The sequence below is a fragment of the Geotrypetes seraphini genome, chromosome 2, assembly GCF_902459505.1.
Source record: "Geotrypetes seraphini chromosome 2, aGeoSer1.1, whole genome shotgun sequence".
In the NCBI taxonomy this organism is placed as follows: Eukaryota; Metazoa; Chordata; class Amphibia; order Gymnophiona; family Dermophiidae; genus Geotrypetes; species Geotrypetes seraphini.
In genome coordinates this window covers 378,284,010-378,299,441 of record NC_047085.1, presented here as the reverse complement: position 1 = coordinate 378,299,441, position 15,432 = coordinate 378,284,010, and the positions used below count along the sequence as shown (strand labels likewise).

Sequence of the window (15,432 nt, the reverse complement as noted above, 5' to 3'; positions counted from 1 at the left end):
TATTGTTATACATACCCACTTATATCATGCCAATAGCAGGCATCAATGAGCACATAGAATCTACTCTCATGCTTTGCCTATATGTACATCTCTTTGCATTTACACGTTAAGCACTTATGCACACAAGTGTACATTTACCTGTGTTAATGTTCTATAATTTTAGTCAGCAAATGGTGCATACATTTAGGGCTCCTTTTACAAAGGTGCGCTAGCATTTTTAGCACACGCACCGGATTAGCGCGCGCTACCCAAAAAACTATCACCTGCTCAAGAGGAGGCGGTAGCAGCTAGCGCGTGCAGCATTTTAGCGCACGCTATTCTGCGCGTTAAGGCCCTAACGCACCTTTGTAAAAGGAGCCCTTAGGCACTAAAGTTACTGAATGAGGGGGATAATGCCTAAGAAATTGGTGAACATTTTAATTTGCTGAAGATATTAGGTTAGTTAGTTCTAAATTATTATTTTTCATATCTAAATTAATCTTGATATATGTTCTGTTTTTAATTGAATAAACAAATTGCATCTAGTCGATCTTTCTTTGCCTTTCTTGTTCCTTGCTGCTATTTTGAGAGACATTTTCTCCATTCATGCCTCAGTGCTGGAGTACACATACTTTTTTTATATTTTGCAGGGTAAAATGTCATTGCAATAGTTGTTTCTGCTGTTACAAAAGTAGAAAATGAACTCTTTGGCTCTTTCATCCCTCACCTATCGCACCAGGGAGTACGGTTAACACCTGGACACATTGGATGCATGTTTATCAAAAAGCTCTAGAACAACCAGCATCCTAGGCTATCTAAGAACACAAGACTGAGCTACCTGCAGGAATTATACTGTAAAAACTGTACCCTGATGATATACTCACATTTGGTCATAATCCCTGTTAAAATCCACTGCATCAACCTGGAACTTTTTAACACCAGTCAACAAATCTGTTTTCATGGTTGGCTGTACTTTAGATAGAAGGTTTTGAGTATGCAAAACCTGTGAGATGAGAAACAATTCACTTTAAAGAAATGTTAAAAACACATATACTAATGAAGTATGGGAATATATGTGGAGGGGCATAATCGAAAAGGACGTCTAAGTCTGTTTACGTCCATCTCGCAAGTCATCCAAAGTTAAAAAGAGCACAAGACACATTTTCAAAAGATACGTCCAACTTTTTTTTACTTTCGAAAATCGTCTAATTATGCGTCCTACCGATCTGATCATCCAAGCCACTAAATCGTCTATCTTTATACCACATTTCTGTCCAACCTTCCGTCCAAGTCCAAAACACCTAGAACAAGCCTTGTTGGATGTGGGAGGGGTCTGCAAAGTGATGGACTGAACACACAGACATGCCACCTAAATAGTGGGGTACCTTACAGGGCACTGCTGTGAACTTCACAAAAAGGGTGCCATGGCTTCTCCTTACTACAGCTCCCTTATAGGTGATGGTGAGCCCCCCAAACCACCTCCAGAATCCCCTAGACCCACTTATCCACCACCCCAATAGCCCTTATGGCTGCAGGAGCCACTTATATGCCAGTAAAAAAGGGTTTGGGAATGTATAGGGCAGTGCACATGTTTCAGTATCAATGCAGTGATTACAGGGGCTTATGGGCATGGGTCCTCCTCTCTATGGGTCCCTAACCCACCCCCAAGACAACTTAAGCTGCCTCTGGGCTGGAAGACTAGGCTTTCCTATGCCAGGCGGCCAGGTGATGATGGTCTGGAGGCTGAAATTTAAAGTTGTGAATAAAATTTTTATGGGGATGGGGGAGTTGGTGATCACTGGGGTAGTGTGTGGAGGGTCTGTGTTATGTGTTTTCAGTGCTTATCTGGTGACTTTAGGTGGGATTTTGTGACTTAGACGAGTGTTCTTCAACCTTTTTACACCTATAGACTGGCGAGGAAAAAAAAAATTATTTTGTGGACCGGCAAACTACTAGGACTGAAATTTAAAAACCCCGTTTCCGCCCCGTCTCCGCGAGCTCGGTCCTCGAAAACCATCTGATCCCATCCGCACAAGCCTCAGTTATGATTGTATACTGAATGTATTTTATTAAAGTATAAAAAGAAACAATATTCTGTAAAATTGTCATTTTATAAATACAAATAATACAGAGCAAGGATCAACAAAACCCCTGTCTCCCCTCCCCTTCACATATATCCCCTCTACTATCAAGAAAACTGAAAAAGCCAAATTATTACAGAATGCTACACAGAAATATCATGCTAACAGAATACCACAGTCACACATAGCAGGAATAGGGTTAGGGGAGTGCAACTAGGGTAACTGCCCCCCTGGTCAGAAAGAGCCCTAAGCCACTGCCTGGACTTTGCAGTCCCCAGTTATGTCTAACACCAGCTAGCAGGATGTATATTTCAAATCTGATATATTCTAATCACAAAATTTGTTTCTACCTTTTGTTGTCTCTGGTTTCTGCTTTCATCTTCTTTTCACTCTCTCCCTTCCAGGGTCTGCCCTCTCTGTCTCTTCAATCCAGCATCTGCCCCTTCCATCTACTGTCTGACCTCTCCCCCTTCCATGGTATTTGTCTTCTTTCAATGCCCCCTCCCCTTACCATCCAGCCTATGCTCCTCTCTCCTTTTTACACGATTCATTCCAACTTCACTGCTCTTTTCATTTTTATCTCTCCTACACCAGATCTAGCATCTTTGTCCCTCTCAATTTCTCTGCTGACCCCCCCTTCCCATCTCATTCCTATCTCTCCCCTTCCCCTCCTCTAATCTCCCTGCAAGCTGTTTCCTTCCTTTTTTCTTCTCCCTTCCCTCCTCCCCCTGTCCAGTAACTCTCTTCCCTTTCCTTTCCTTCTCCCCTCTCAGCAGCATCTCTCCTTCTCCCTTTCCAGGTCCAGTAGTAGCTGTCCCTTTTTCCCCTTGCCCAGAAGCTTCCCAAACTCCTTTCCCTCCTCCCCTCCCAGCAGCATCTCTCCTTCTCCCTCTCTAGGTCCAGTAGCAGCTGTCCCTTTTTCACCATGCCCAGCAGTTTCCCAGACTCCTTTCCGTCCTCCCCTCCCAGCAGCATCTCCCCTTCTCCCTCTCCAGGTCCAGTAGCAGCTATCCCTTTTTTTTCACCATGCCCAGCAGCTTCCCAGACTCCTTTCTCTCCTCCCCTCCCAGCAGCATCTCTCCTTCTCCCTCTCCAGGTCCAGTAGCAGCTGTCCCTTTTTCCACTTACCCAGCAGCTTCCCAGACTCCTTTCCCTCCTCCCCTCCCAGCAGCATCTCTCCTCCCTCTCCAGGTCCAGTAACAGCTATCCCTTTTTTTTTTCACAGTGCCCAGCAGCTTTCTCCCCTCCCAGCAACTCTCCTTACTTGCCAGCGCTGCGATCAGTAAGGCAGTAGGTCCTTTGTTGGGTCGCACCGCCTCTGAGGAAAGCGGAAGTTGCAACATCAGAGGCGGCCCAACTCAGCAAAAGCTCCAAGGCTTCTTTCCTGAATCGCTGCGCTTGTAAGGAGAGCCGCTGGGAGGGGAGAAAGCACAGTCTGAAGCTCCCCTGCTTAACTACAGCTCCTCGATCTTGCCGGTCCTGCGCAGACCGGTAAGAAATTGAAGATGTTGATCTCACCGGTCCTGCGCAGACCGGCAGGAATTTTCTGTGGACCGGCACCGGTCCGCGGACCGGCGGTTAAAGAACTGTGACTTAGACCATGTTTTACAAGTCACAATGTCCAAGTTCCGTCTAGGCTCTGTTGCTAAACTTTCGGCTATTCATGCTGTATGACTAAGTCTAAGCCAGCCCATGTTCCGCCCAACTCCTGCCCTTGACACGCCTCTCGAAACACCCATTTAGCTTTGGACGTTGAGCGGCACTATGAAGGCCTGGGTCATTTAGAAATACGTCCAAAACCCGGTTTTATTATCGGCGCTTGGACGTTTTTGAGAAATGTTCGTCCAAGTGCCGACTTAGGCCGGTTTTTGGACGTTTTTCTCTTTCGATTATGAGCCCCATACTGTATATCTCTCCAGATCTAGCAAGTGTAGGTGAAAAACTGCAAAAGCTCTGCAAGTTAGTTGCCTTGCACAGTTTTGACATGGTAAATCTTTTGTTCCTAGATTTCATTTTCTTCAGCATTGGAACAATGTAAAGTTGTACATAAAAACATCAAGCAGCAAATATATATCAAAGGTACTATTGGAAGTTTGCCCACAGGAGGGGCCTAAGGCTCCCGGGCCTATTCTGATTGGCACAGGCACCTTAGGCCCCACCAGTAGGCGGGGCTTTGGTACGGCTGGGCCAATCTGGCCTCATTCTTCTGTGGGCTGCCGGACGGACGGATGGGTTTGGCACCCGTCTGTCCGGCCAACGAAAAAAAGGTACGGGGAAGGGGGGTGGGGGTGGTCGTGGGGGTCGGCCGGGGGGTCGCGGATCGGCTGGGGGGGCGGTCGGGGGTTCTGGGGGGGCGGACGTTGGGGGAGGGAGGTTTGTCGAGAGCAGGAGGGCCTGGGATCCCTCCTGCCTGTAATTTAGTGGGGGGTGGGGGTAGAGAGTCGCCTGGGCCAGGAGGGCTTGGGCTCCCTCCTGGCCTGATCGAGTCCGGGGGGGGTGTAGAGAGTTGCCTGGGCCAGGAGGGCTTGGGCTCCCTCCTGGCCTGATCGAGTCGGGGGGGGATGTAGAGAGTCGCCTGGGCCAGGAGGGCTTGGGCTCCCTCCTGGCCTGAACGAGTCGGGGGTGCCGCGGTTGGCTGGGGCACGAGGGCTTGGGCTCCTTCTTGCACCGATCGAGTCGGGGGGGGTCACGGCTGCCACAGGGCAAGAGGGCTTGGGCTCCCTCTTGCCCCGATCGAGTCGGGGGGGGGGGGGTCGCGGCTGCCAGAGCGCAAGAGGGCTTGAGCTCCCTCTTGCCCCAATCGAGTCGGGGGGGTCGCGGCTTCTGCAGGGCAAGAGGGCTTGGGCTTCCTCTTGCCCCCATGTTGTCGGGGGGGGGGGGGTTGGTGGTTTGACATGGCAGGAGGGCTTGGGCACCCTCCTTCCTGGATGGTTGTGGGGGGGGATTCTTTAACCAGTGTTGTTTTTGACAGACACCGGTTACAGAATCCAGCTTTTAGGCGAAGGACTGGCTCATCCTTCGCCTAAAAGCTCTTCTGTTGGACGCTTGGGGCTTAGGCGTTTTTTTCTTTCATTATGGCTAAAAAGTGTAGACGTACTGTGGGTGTACTTTTAGACGTAGTGGAGATTGGGTGTTTAGGCAGAGGAAGGCCATAATCAAAACATGGACGTTTGTTTTGGTTATGGACACTTTCCCTGCTTCTGGGTTGAACGTTTAGGGACTTAGGCCAAAAGGGGACTTAGACGCTTTTTTTGATTATGCCCCTCTCTGTGTTTAGCAAGCCTTTTGTAAAATAATCAGCAAATTGTAAGCTTCCTCTAACAGGTCTGATCCTTTTTCCTTTGATTGCTTTGCTTTGACTCAAATCTGGCCTGACAGAGAGAGATCAGATTTAATAAATATTTTAGTACATTGGTTCTGCACAAAATAATTGACAAAAAAATCCTAAAAATTTAGTTACCTGTGCATTCAGATTTTTCCAGGCATATGCTAATCCATCAACTCTTTCTGCATTCCCATCTTGAAAGAGCAGCTCATATTTATTAAGAATGGTGTAAGATTCCTCAATTGGTCCGATTGTCATGTCGATTTTAATTTCAGTATCTCTGATTTCCCTCAGTGCATCCATGGCTCCTCGAACATCGTCAAGATCATTGATTGGTCGGTTTAGACGCTTGCTGAGATTGTCAATGAAGGTGTAAATTTCATCCATGTCAGCAGCGGCTTTTTTGTTCAGTGTTGACCCAAACACTCGTTGCCACAGGCGACACTCCTGGACTAGAGCCATTTTCAGTGGCTGTGTGGTAAAGTCCACCGCTCCCACTAAGCAGTGGCCTGGCAGGTCATTAATTTCTGTTTCTAGCTGCTACGAATCAAGCATAGTACAATTACTGTAACTTTTTGCACAGCCTTTGCTCATGTGCATTAGAACTTCAGCCCTTTTATTTTAAAAACTTACAGAAAAATAACTCAGTTGATGCTGAAATTCAGACATGACTGGGTTAGTGTCCAGGAATTCCTTAACCTTTTCTTCTACATCCTTAAAAAAAAAAGAAAGATTTCAAAAGTCAACATAAAATTATTTTGCAGTAACCAGCTAATTTTATTGGCTTCTTACTCCATGCCCCGAGAGTGTTTCTTTCCTTAAATTCCTTAATGTGAGGAGTTATTTTGCTGTGCTTGTTACAGTGAATCATGTCAAGAGCTGCTAATAAATTTGAGCAGTATAAATAGCTAATGCTTGCATCCTAACTTCGATTTGGATTCTGAGTTAAGATGCACCTTTCCAGACCAGTCTGATGGCTCAAGTGTCAAGAGGTTCCTTGTACCATACACAAGATCTGATTCCCACATAAGTTTCAAGCATGCAGCGGTGGATGCCATATTCATAGACCCTAGGAATATGGAGTAGAGAATGACACAGGGACAAATTTTCCCCATCCCCGCAGGAACAGGGGTGGGGGCTGCGTCTTTGGCAGGAGGGCCTGGGATCCCTCCTGCTGGTATTGTCAGGGGGGGATGGAGGGTTTGGGAGGTTCGCAGGGGGGGCTGCGTCTTCAGCAGAAGGCCTGGATCCCTCCTGCCAGTATTGTTGAGGGGGGTTTGGGGGCTGCGTCTTCAGTTTGAGGGCCTGGATTCCCTCCTGGCTGCTTTAGAAGCCTATTACAACCAAACCAAAAAATGTAAAACATGAAAGAAATATATTTGGCAAATGCAAACAAGGAGAGGATGAACTTATTGACAATATTATTACATGTTTGAAAGAGAAGGCAGTAAAATGTGAGTACAGCCCACTGAAAGATGAATATATTTGGGATAAAATAGTTTTTGACATTACCAATGAGTTTAATAATAATAATAATAATAACTTTATTCTTGTATACCGCAATACCATGGAAGTTCAATGCGGTTAACAAAAGAAGAGACTGTACATTTACAGCGATGTTACATATATGGCAATGGTAAGGCATATAATATGGAGGCCTGACATAGACAGGACAATTAGATAAAACAGAGATTGATTAAGAGAGGCCATATAGTGGCTTGGCAAGGTAGGCGAAGTCAGAGAGTTTGGAGGCATATTGAGGTCGGGGAGGGGGGCAGGGAAGGAGGGAAGGGAGAGTTAGCGGAATTTGTCGAAGAGGTAGGTTTTTAGTGACTTCCTGAACAGGTGGTAGGGCGGAGAGTTGGAGATGAGGGCGGTTAGGCAATTGTTCCATTTGCCCGCTTGGAATGCTAGGGTTCTATCAATGAATCTCTTGTAGAGGCAGCCTTTTAGGGAGGGAAAGGTGAACAGGTAGGCGTTTCGTGTGCGAGAGGGGCCTGCTATTTCAAGGTGCTCAGACAGGTAAATTGGGGAAGAGCCTGTTAAAGTTTTGAAGCAGAGGCAGGCGAACTTAAAGATGATCCTTGCCTCTACTGGAAGCCAGTGGAGTTTGGTGTAGTAGGGGCTAACATGGTCGTATTTTTTGAGATCGTAAATGAGGCGGACGGCTGCATTTTGGACTATTCTTAGACGTTTGATGGTATTTTTATAGGATCCCAGGTAAATGATGTTGCAGTAGTCTAATATGCTTAATACCAGAGATTGAACGAGTAGTCGGAAGGCTAGGTGGTCGAAGTAGCATTTGATGGTGCGCAGTTTCCAGAGGGTGCAGAAGCATTTTTTCACCTGGGCGCTGGTATGGTCATCGAAGGTCAGGATGCGGTCCAGGATGACTCCGAGGATTTTTATGGGGGGTTGGATAGGGTAATCTAGACCATTCAATTTGAGGGAAGTGTTTGTTAATTTATGGTTGGGACTCGCTAGGAAAATTTTGGTTTTTTCAGTGTTCAATTTTAATTTGAATTGTATGTCCATAGTTCTAACTTGGTGAGGATAGAAGAGGTGAGTTGTTCCGTTTCTTGAGTGAGTGAGGTAACGGTAATAATGATGGTGATGTCATCTGCATATATGAACGATTTTAGGTTTGAGTCTGCTAGGGTCCGTGCCAGGGGGGGCCAAGTAAATATTGAATAGGGAGGGGGATAGGGGAGAGCCTTGTGGGATTCCACAAGGGTTGCGCCAATGGTGGGAGAAGGTTCCGTTACTGTGGACCTGGTAGGTACGGTTAGTTAGGAAGCCTGTTAACCAATCTATTACCTGTCCGGAGATGCCGATGGAGAAAGACAGCTGAGCAAAAAGTCATGGTCGACCAGGTCGAAGGCACTGCTCAGATCGAATTGAAGTATCAGGGTGCTTTTGCCCAATGAGAACAGGTGGAGAAGGTAATTTGTCAGGGCGGTTAAGACGGTTTCTGTGCTATGGTTTAGGCGGAAACCGGACTGGGAGTCGTGAAGAATGTTGAACTTGTCAAGGTATTTCGTGAGGTCGTTGTTAACAAGACCTTCCATGAGTTTTTGGAAGAGTGGTATGTTGGCGATGGGTCTGTAGTTGGCAGTGGAAGAGATTGGTTCCTTGGGGTGTTTTGGGATAGGGGAAATGAGGATGTGGCTGAGTTCAGTCGGGAAGAGGCCAGTGGACAGGCATAGAGAGACCCAATTGAAGAGTTCGGCTTTGAATGTGGGGGGGGGGCGGATTTCATGATAGTGGGAGGACAAGTGTCTAATAGGCAGTTGGAGTTGGCGTATTTAGCATAAAGTTTGAGGAATAGATTCCAGTCAGGATTTTCGAAGGAGGTCCAGGACATGTCGGCTATTGAACCTTCTGTACCTGCTGCGTGTAGGTTGAGTGATGGTTCAGGGCTGGGAGCTGCAAGAGACAATTTTAGAGTGTGAATTTTGTTGGCAAAATGGTCGGCTAGTGTGATAGCGGAGGGTGGGAGGTCTGAGATGGGGCGTTTGTGAGAATCTGTGTCGAGTAGGGAGTTAACTAGTCTAAAAAGTGCTTTACTGTTTAGAGAAGGGGAGTTTATTAGTTGGGAGTAATGTTTACTGCGCTTTTCGTTGATCAGTTTTTTGTATTCTTTGACTTTTAGTCGCCAGGTGAGTCTGTCTAAATCAGTCCCTGATTTACACCAGGTTGTTTCTAATTTCCGAACTTCTCGTTTTATGGCCAGGAGGTCCGCGTCAAACCAGCTGTTTGAGGGGCCAAGTGTTTTTGTGCGAAGTCTTAGAGGGGCAGTGGTGTTAAGAACTTGGTCGCTAAAATTTTTCCAGTTTAGGTAGAAGTTGGGGTCTACGTTGGAGTCGGAGATGAGGGTGTAATGTGTCCAGAAGTCTGCTGGATTTAGTTGTTCTCTTGTCCAGGTTAAATGCTTTGTATGGTTGGGGTTAGGCTTCTTATCTGGTTGTTTTTTGTGCCAGGCTAGTTCAAAATTGCACAGGAGGTGGTCGGACCAGGGGGTGTTTGACCAGGTTTGGTCTGAGAGACTTATATTGGGAGTGATGTTGGTATCGTATCTTAAGAATATGATTTGACTCGGAATAAAGTCATTGAAATATGTCATACTACAGAACTCACTGACTTGAAGCTGAGAACTACAAAACAGGACCAGGCAGGTTAACAGTGTTAATGCAACAGACAAACATTTCTGCTTCAATGGCCATTATTACATTCTTCGTTCTTTCCCTTCCTATTATTTTTAACCATAAGTGTCTTTTCTTCTATTAACCAGATTGTATTTCTTTCCCCATCCTTTCCTCACGTTTTATTATGTTTGTTAAACTAGTCTTCAATATGTTTTGCAAGACTTCGGTTTTTGTTAGTTTTCTTTGTCCCCAATTTTGTAATTTTATTGATTTGTTCATTTCTTAGAATTTTGCATAAGTGATTAATTAGATTTTATAATAAACTTGAAACCTATTTAAAAAATACCGCATGAGCACTTACCGCCACCCATTTTGTAGGAGTAAAGAGCTCATGTGCCATTCCTGCACTGATCAGTTAGTGCATGGTAATATAGCTGTACTGATTGATTAGCACAGGAACATTCATCCTCTGCCCCTCAGAAAAAATTAAAAATCCTCTGCCCCAAGAAAAAATTAAAAATAATTTTTACTTCTCACCAATTTGGCAGTTACTGCAGGACACCTAAACGCATCCCATGGTATGTCATTTTAAACTGTAGTAAGTACACAGTAGCACTTACTGTAGCTTACTGATAAAATAATAATTACTGATTAAATAACAATTAAGAACAGAGTTAGTTCTATTTCTGGCATTTGGTGCCAGGTGCCTTTGTAACTCTAACCTGGTTCCAGATGCTGGCAAATTTTGCAAAGCCATTTAAAACATCCGCTGCATCCACTTTCAGTGACAAAACCATGGAGCTCAGCTGGATTAGGGCTTTGTTCACGTCCTTATGTTCACTGATTTGTTTATCCAAAGGTTTTAGTGCCACTATTTTGGTAATTTCGTCACCCAGGTCTCTAGCAGCATTCTGTTCCATCTAAAAGTACAGAAAAACTTCAGGATTACACAAGAATACAAATCATTATGGAACAAATACAAAAGGACATTGATTTTCTTCCCTTTATTTACTACTTGAAACTGTAAAACACTAACTTCTGTCCTCTTTATTAAATCCTGCTACAATATAGTCATGCAACTAGCAACTTCCTAAAATATGCAGGCAGCTTTTTACCTACTGTAGTTGATTCTGTACTCATTAATCTAGGAATGTATGCAGGCATTGGTTTTTCTTATGCTTTCCTAAATTTTCCCCAATTTGCAAATATTTTTGTCAGTATGGTTCACATATTCAATTTTAAAAAACTATTTTGAGAAACAACCATCTGCATTTTAACATACATTAGTTGACGTGGAGCAGAATTTTCGAAAAGTCGTCCAACTCAGAACACAGATGTCCATTTCCCATGTACTTTAGAACAGGATCTGCTGACATACAGCATTTTCTTTTCTGTTTAACTCTTTTTGTTAGGTTTTGAAAATATAAGCATCATAATCAGAGATAAACAATAGTTCCCAACAATAGAAATATTATATCAATATCAAAATGAAAATCTCTCAAATAATAGAGTTTCAAATATAGGCAATAGTTAGTGTTATGCCCATGGCTGGCCAGGGCATGGCAAGTAGTCACTTTGGCTATTAGGTGTGAATCTTCATGTCTGCTTGCTTTTTCAGCTGCAATCCTTGCTTCACATCTGTGCCAGCCTTACAGCTCACTTTCGTGAGAGCAAGCTGTTTATCAACCTGTATCATATCTCTTGTAATGTTTTCATGTCTTATCAGGAAGGGCCGAGGAAGGTTTCTCATGGTACTGCGAGTAGGGAGGGCCTGAGCAGCACATTCCATCTGGGAGAGTTAGGAGATAAGCGAGACACCTGTTGTTACTGCAGAAACAGCAGTGTCTGTGTGTGTGAGAAATTCAGCACTTTCTGTGCTATAAAAGAATGAGAGACACAGAATGGACTTTGAATCTTGCTGCAGCCACGGGAACTGTGGGTTGGGTCTCTTCCCTTGATCGATTAGATTCCCGATCAGTATTGGAAGAGAGCGTGCCAATCATGGTGAAGTACTTGGTTTATTGATTATTTCTTGTATATTATCTGATGTCTGTTTGCATTGCTGGGTATTATTTGACGTATTATTTGATGTATATTCAATAAAGTATCTTATTACTCTGGAGCTTTGGTGGAGGTGACTTCTATATACCCTTGCTAGATAAATATGTGGGCAATACAGTTAGCAATAGTTATCGCATATGTAGCATATGTAAAAGGGATATATATATATGTTAGATTGATAGATATTCTCTGAGATATTTTTAAAGATTATATACCTTCCCTTCCCAACTCTCCCATAATTCCACTTTTACTTCACTTTTCATAATTAAGTAGAAAATAAATATTGCAATCATAAAAATTGGAGAGTTAATGTTTCTAAATAAGTTCAGGGAGCAGGCTGGAATCAAACTCACAACCTCAGGGTGCTGAGGCAGCAGCTCTAACCACGATCTTCTTTGTATGATATTTTGAAAATTCAAAATTGTTTACCTGCTGCTGTTTGTTATGCAAATAAGCAAATTTCCATAAGGGTATATCCCGAGACATCGACAATATGATGTTTACTGCTTTGTTTACAACACTCTGGAAAAGAAAATTTTAATTTCCATTATCTTCCAAAAAATACATGTACTTATATTGGACACATGGTAGCAAACACAAAAGGCATTGAAATTGTACATATCTGATGTTGGTGCGCACTAGACAAGGCTTCATCCATAGACCTTTGAAAACTCATAGAGCTTTGAAAATGTTACAGTGTTCAATTTTATGACTCAATCAAGGAAAGAACATAAGAAAATTCATGCTGAGTCATTAGTTTCATGGCATTTCCTCTTGTTTTTGTGTTGTTTGACAGATTAAACAGCAATTTCCTATTTAACCATTCCACTCCATTCAAGTTTTTATAAACTTTGGGTCTGATATTCAAAAGATTTATACTCCTAGCTTTGAGATGATGCAGAAAACTATTGCAAGCAACAGCACAGGATTGATGAGGAGCAAGTGTGCACACTGCTGGATGAATAAAGCAGAAATGGATTCAGCACAGGAGATAGCATGTATGGTATACATCAGCCCACAGTACATTAAAATAAATGTTAACCAGATTATTAATTATTCCACCTTGATGCAGAGAAGTTTTTAAGGGAGCACAATGTGAAGATAGCATGAGAAGTGTCAGGTCTGAGGCCGCAAAGAAGGGTTGGCTCACCCTTTCCATTGGGGCAGAAAAACTAATAAGTCTCCTCTCCCATGCCCTAGAGCCCTGATCCCTGCATGATAACCCTAATGTACAAGTCACCACCCCGGACCCATTTTTCTGCATTGGCCCCAATCCCTGGTAATCTAGTGGCCCCACCCACCCCGACCCACCTTCCCTGAACATTTAAAATATCCCTGGTGTGATACCTCCCAACCCCAGATCCAACCCTCCCCCCCTAATATTTAAAATTATTCTCTGGTGTCTAGCAGCACCCCCACTTCCTGACCCCTCCAACTGGTTCCCAGACTTACCCCATTGTATCTTGAAGAGGTAGGAGTGATGTCAAGTCTGTCAAATAAGGGGATTTTTCACTTATTTGGTAGTATCAACCCAGACTGTCAAATAAGAGGAAACTCCCTTATTTGGCAGTCTCACCCCACTCAGTGCATCCCATGATGTCATGTACCATTTACCAGGGCTGTGGCATTGAAGGCAGCAGCTAGTGAGCATTGTTCCTGCTTCTTCAAGGAATGATGGGGGGATTTGGGGTCCAAGAAGAACAGTTGGAATGGATGACACTGGGGATTTTTTTATATATATATTAAGGTAGGAGAGTGGGGTTGGAAGGGGGTTGGAGATGCCTTTAGACTTCAGATATTTTTTTGTTGGAGGGGGTTGGGTTGGGTTGGGGTGAGAGATGCTGCTAAACACTAGGGTTTTGTTTTTTTTAATATCAGGGGAAGTGGGATTGTGTCTATTTGAACAAGTTCAAGGGTATGGGGTGCCACTAAACACTAGGGATTTTTTTTATTATCAGTGGAATTGATTTGGGGTGGAGGGAGGGGGCCATTAGACTGCAAGAAGCAATATAGTAGCTTGCTTACTTTTTTAAAGTACCTGGAAGGCCAAGCTTCACTAGAGTCCTAGCATAAAAACTGGCTGATATCAGGAGCAGAATTTAGGAAGGGAGAAACAATTTAGGAGCCTAGCACTAATTTTCAGCACTAGGCTTATAAATCTAGGTTTACGGAAGGTCTTATACAGATATTCCTTTACTAACTGTTTACAAAGGAAATGGCCTATGGTTAGGGTTACCAGACGTCTGGATTTCCCCGGACATGTCCTCCTTTTGTCCGGGTTTTGAAAAGCTTCCAACAAATCCCCGTTGGGTAGGAGAGCATCTGCGCATGTGCAGATGCCCTCCTGTCTGACGAGAGCGGGCGGCGGGCGGCGGGACTGGGGCATAATGAGGTGGGAATGTGTTGAATTGGGTGGGCCTGGGGGAGGATCTAGGGGCCCAGATTTCCTTTTGGAAAATCTGGTAACCCTACCTATGATATTCACCAGGATTTGGAAGCCCCTTGTGTTTTTGTGAGAAGGCCTCTGTATAGTAACAAGGAAGTAAAGGTACTCTATCTGGGCTCCTCCTACTGCATGAAAATAACTACTATTATCGGTACTTTGAAAGACTCTGGGAGTTCAGCCTAAAGTAATAGCCAGAAGGAAAAAGAGAAAGTTGGAGAAGAGTATGCAAGTTGAAGAGAGGAGAATCCGTATTAATTCCTTTGCAAACATCCTTATGGATGGGTTGTGTACCCCCAACTTGTAAGTTGGATTATAGAAGACATCAATCATTTTTCCCAGCTACACCTCATATTTTCACTGGGTAGTGCCTTCTCTCTTCAGTCTTAATTTCTATAAGTGAGTTGAGAAGGTGTCTTTTCCTCTGCTCTGCACTAATTTGTTATTTTTAGTTATTAATCCCATCTTTATGAAGGGTTAGACGTTGGGGGTCTGTAGCTAGGAGGACCACACTTTTAAAAGAGCACCTGCCTGACCAGCCTGCTCTAACACTTGAAGCTTGGAAATAGGCTCCCTGGGAGCAGTGCTCGCCCCTGCAGAGTCAGATGGTTGAGCACAAAGTGATTATTAGACCCCACAACTGGCCAGGAGGCTTGGCAGAGGTTGGCTGCATCTTTACCGCCCCCCCCCCCCCAAAAAAAAAAAAAATTGTGTGGGAGTGTGAGGGGTTGCGGATTTCAGGTTTTGGAACCTGAATAAAAGGCAACCCAAAGAGACAAGCTACTGGAGCTACCCTTGCTTGTCTGAGGCAGAAATCCCTTCTCCATTTCCAGCTGTAGTGAGAAGCTGATGTAGGCATAGAACATGACAGGTCTGTGAGTACATCTCATTACGGTCTATGGAAAAATCAGGGTAGATAAGAAATTGGCAAAACTGAGGGTTTCTGGGGTTATCCCAAGAGCCCCACCTCTAAAAGTCTATTTTCAGCATTTTTGAACTTTTAGTTTTGCTCCCAAAGGCCATATTTTAGCACCAAAACACTGCCACCATGGCCATCTTGGATTTCCTGATTTTATTTTAATAGCCTCTATGTGCCTCTAAAATACCTCGATTTTGGTGAGTTGACCCCTATATCATGCAAAGATTGCGTAGAATGGGTGCCTGAGGAACAATTGTTCAAGGAGGAAAAGCCTCAGACCCCTGTGGGGAAAACCTCTTCAAACTTAAGAGGGTTGGTTAGCATCATTGGCAAAACCTCCTGTCCACCTGTGTAGCAGCTGAATTTAAAGAGCTGCATTCATTACTGAATGCTTCTTAAGGTGCTGGCATTTTAAAGTGCTTTCAAAGTTGTCCCCTAAGATATTTGTTTGCAATAGCAGTGTTATCTCATTTCTTAAT

At 44.1% G+C, this 15,432-nt stretch overlaps 1 protein-coding gene across 1 annotated transcript in view; it reads right to left on the bottom strand.

The window, feature by feature from the left end:
- The window catches only part of LOC117353985 (dynein heavy chain 5, axonemal-like), a 629,516-nt gene that overhangs the window by 454,920 nt on the left and 159,164 nt on the right, over positions 1-15,432 (bottom strand). The window contains exons 26-30 of the mRNA XM_033930650.1: positions 12,021-12,113; positions 10,253-10,450; positions 6,019-6,099; positions 5,521-5,925; positions 864-982 (exon numbers count right to left, since the gene is read on the bottom strand). Coding sequence (XP_033786541.1) covers positions 864-982; positions 5,521-5,925; positions 6,019-6,099; positions 10,253-10,450; positions 12,021-12,113 — 896 coding nt within the window. The remainder of the gene's footprint in view (positions 1-863; positions 983-5,520; positions 5,926-6,018; positions 6,100-10,252; positions 10,451-12,020; positions 12,114-15,432) is intronic.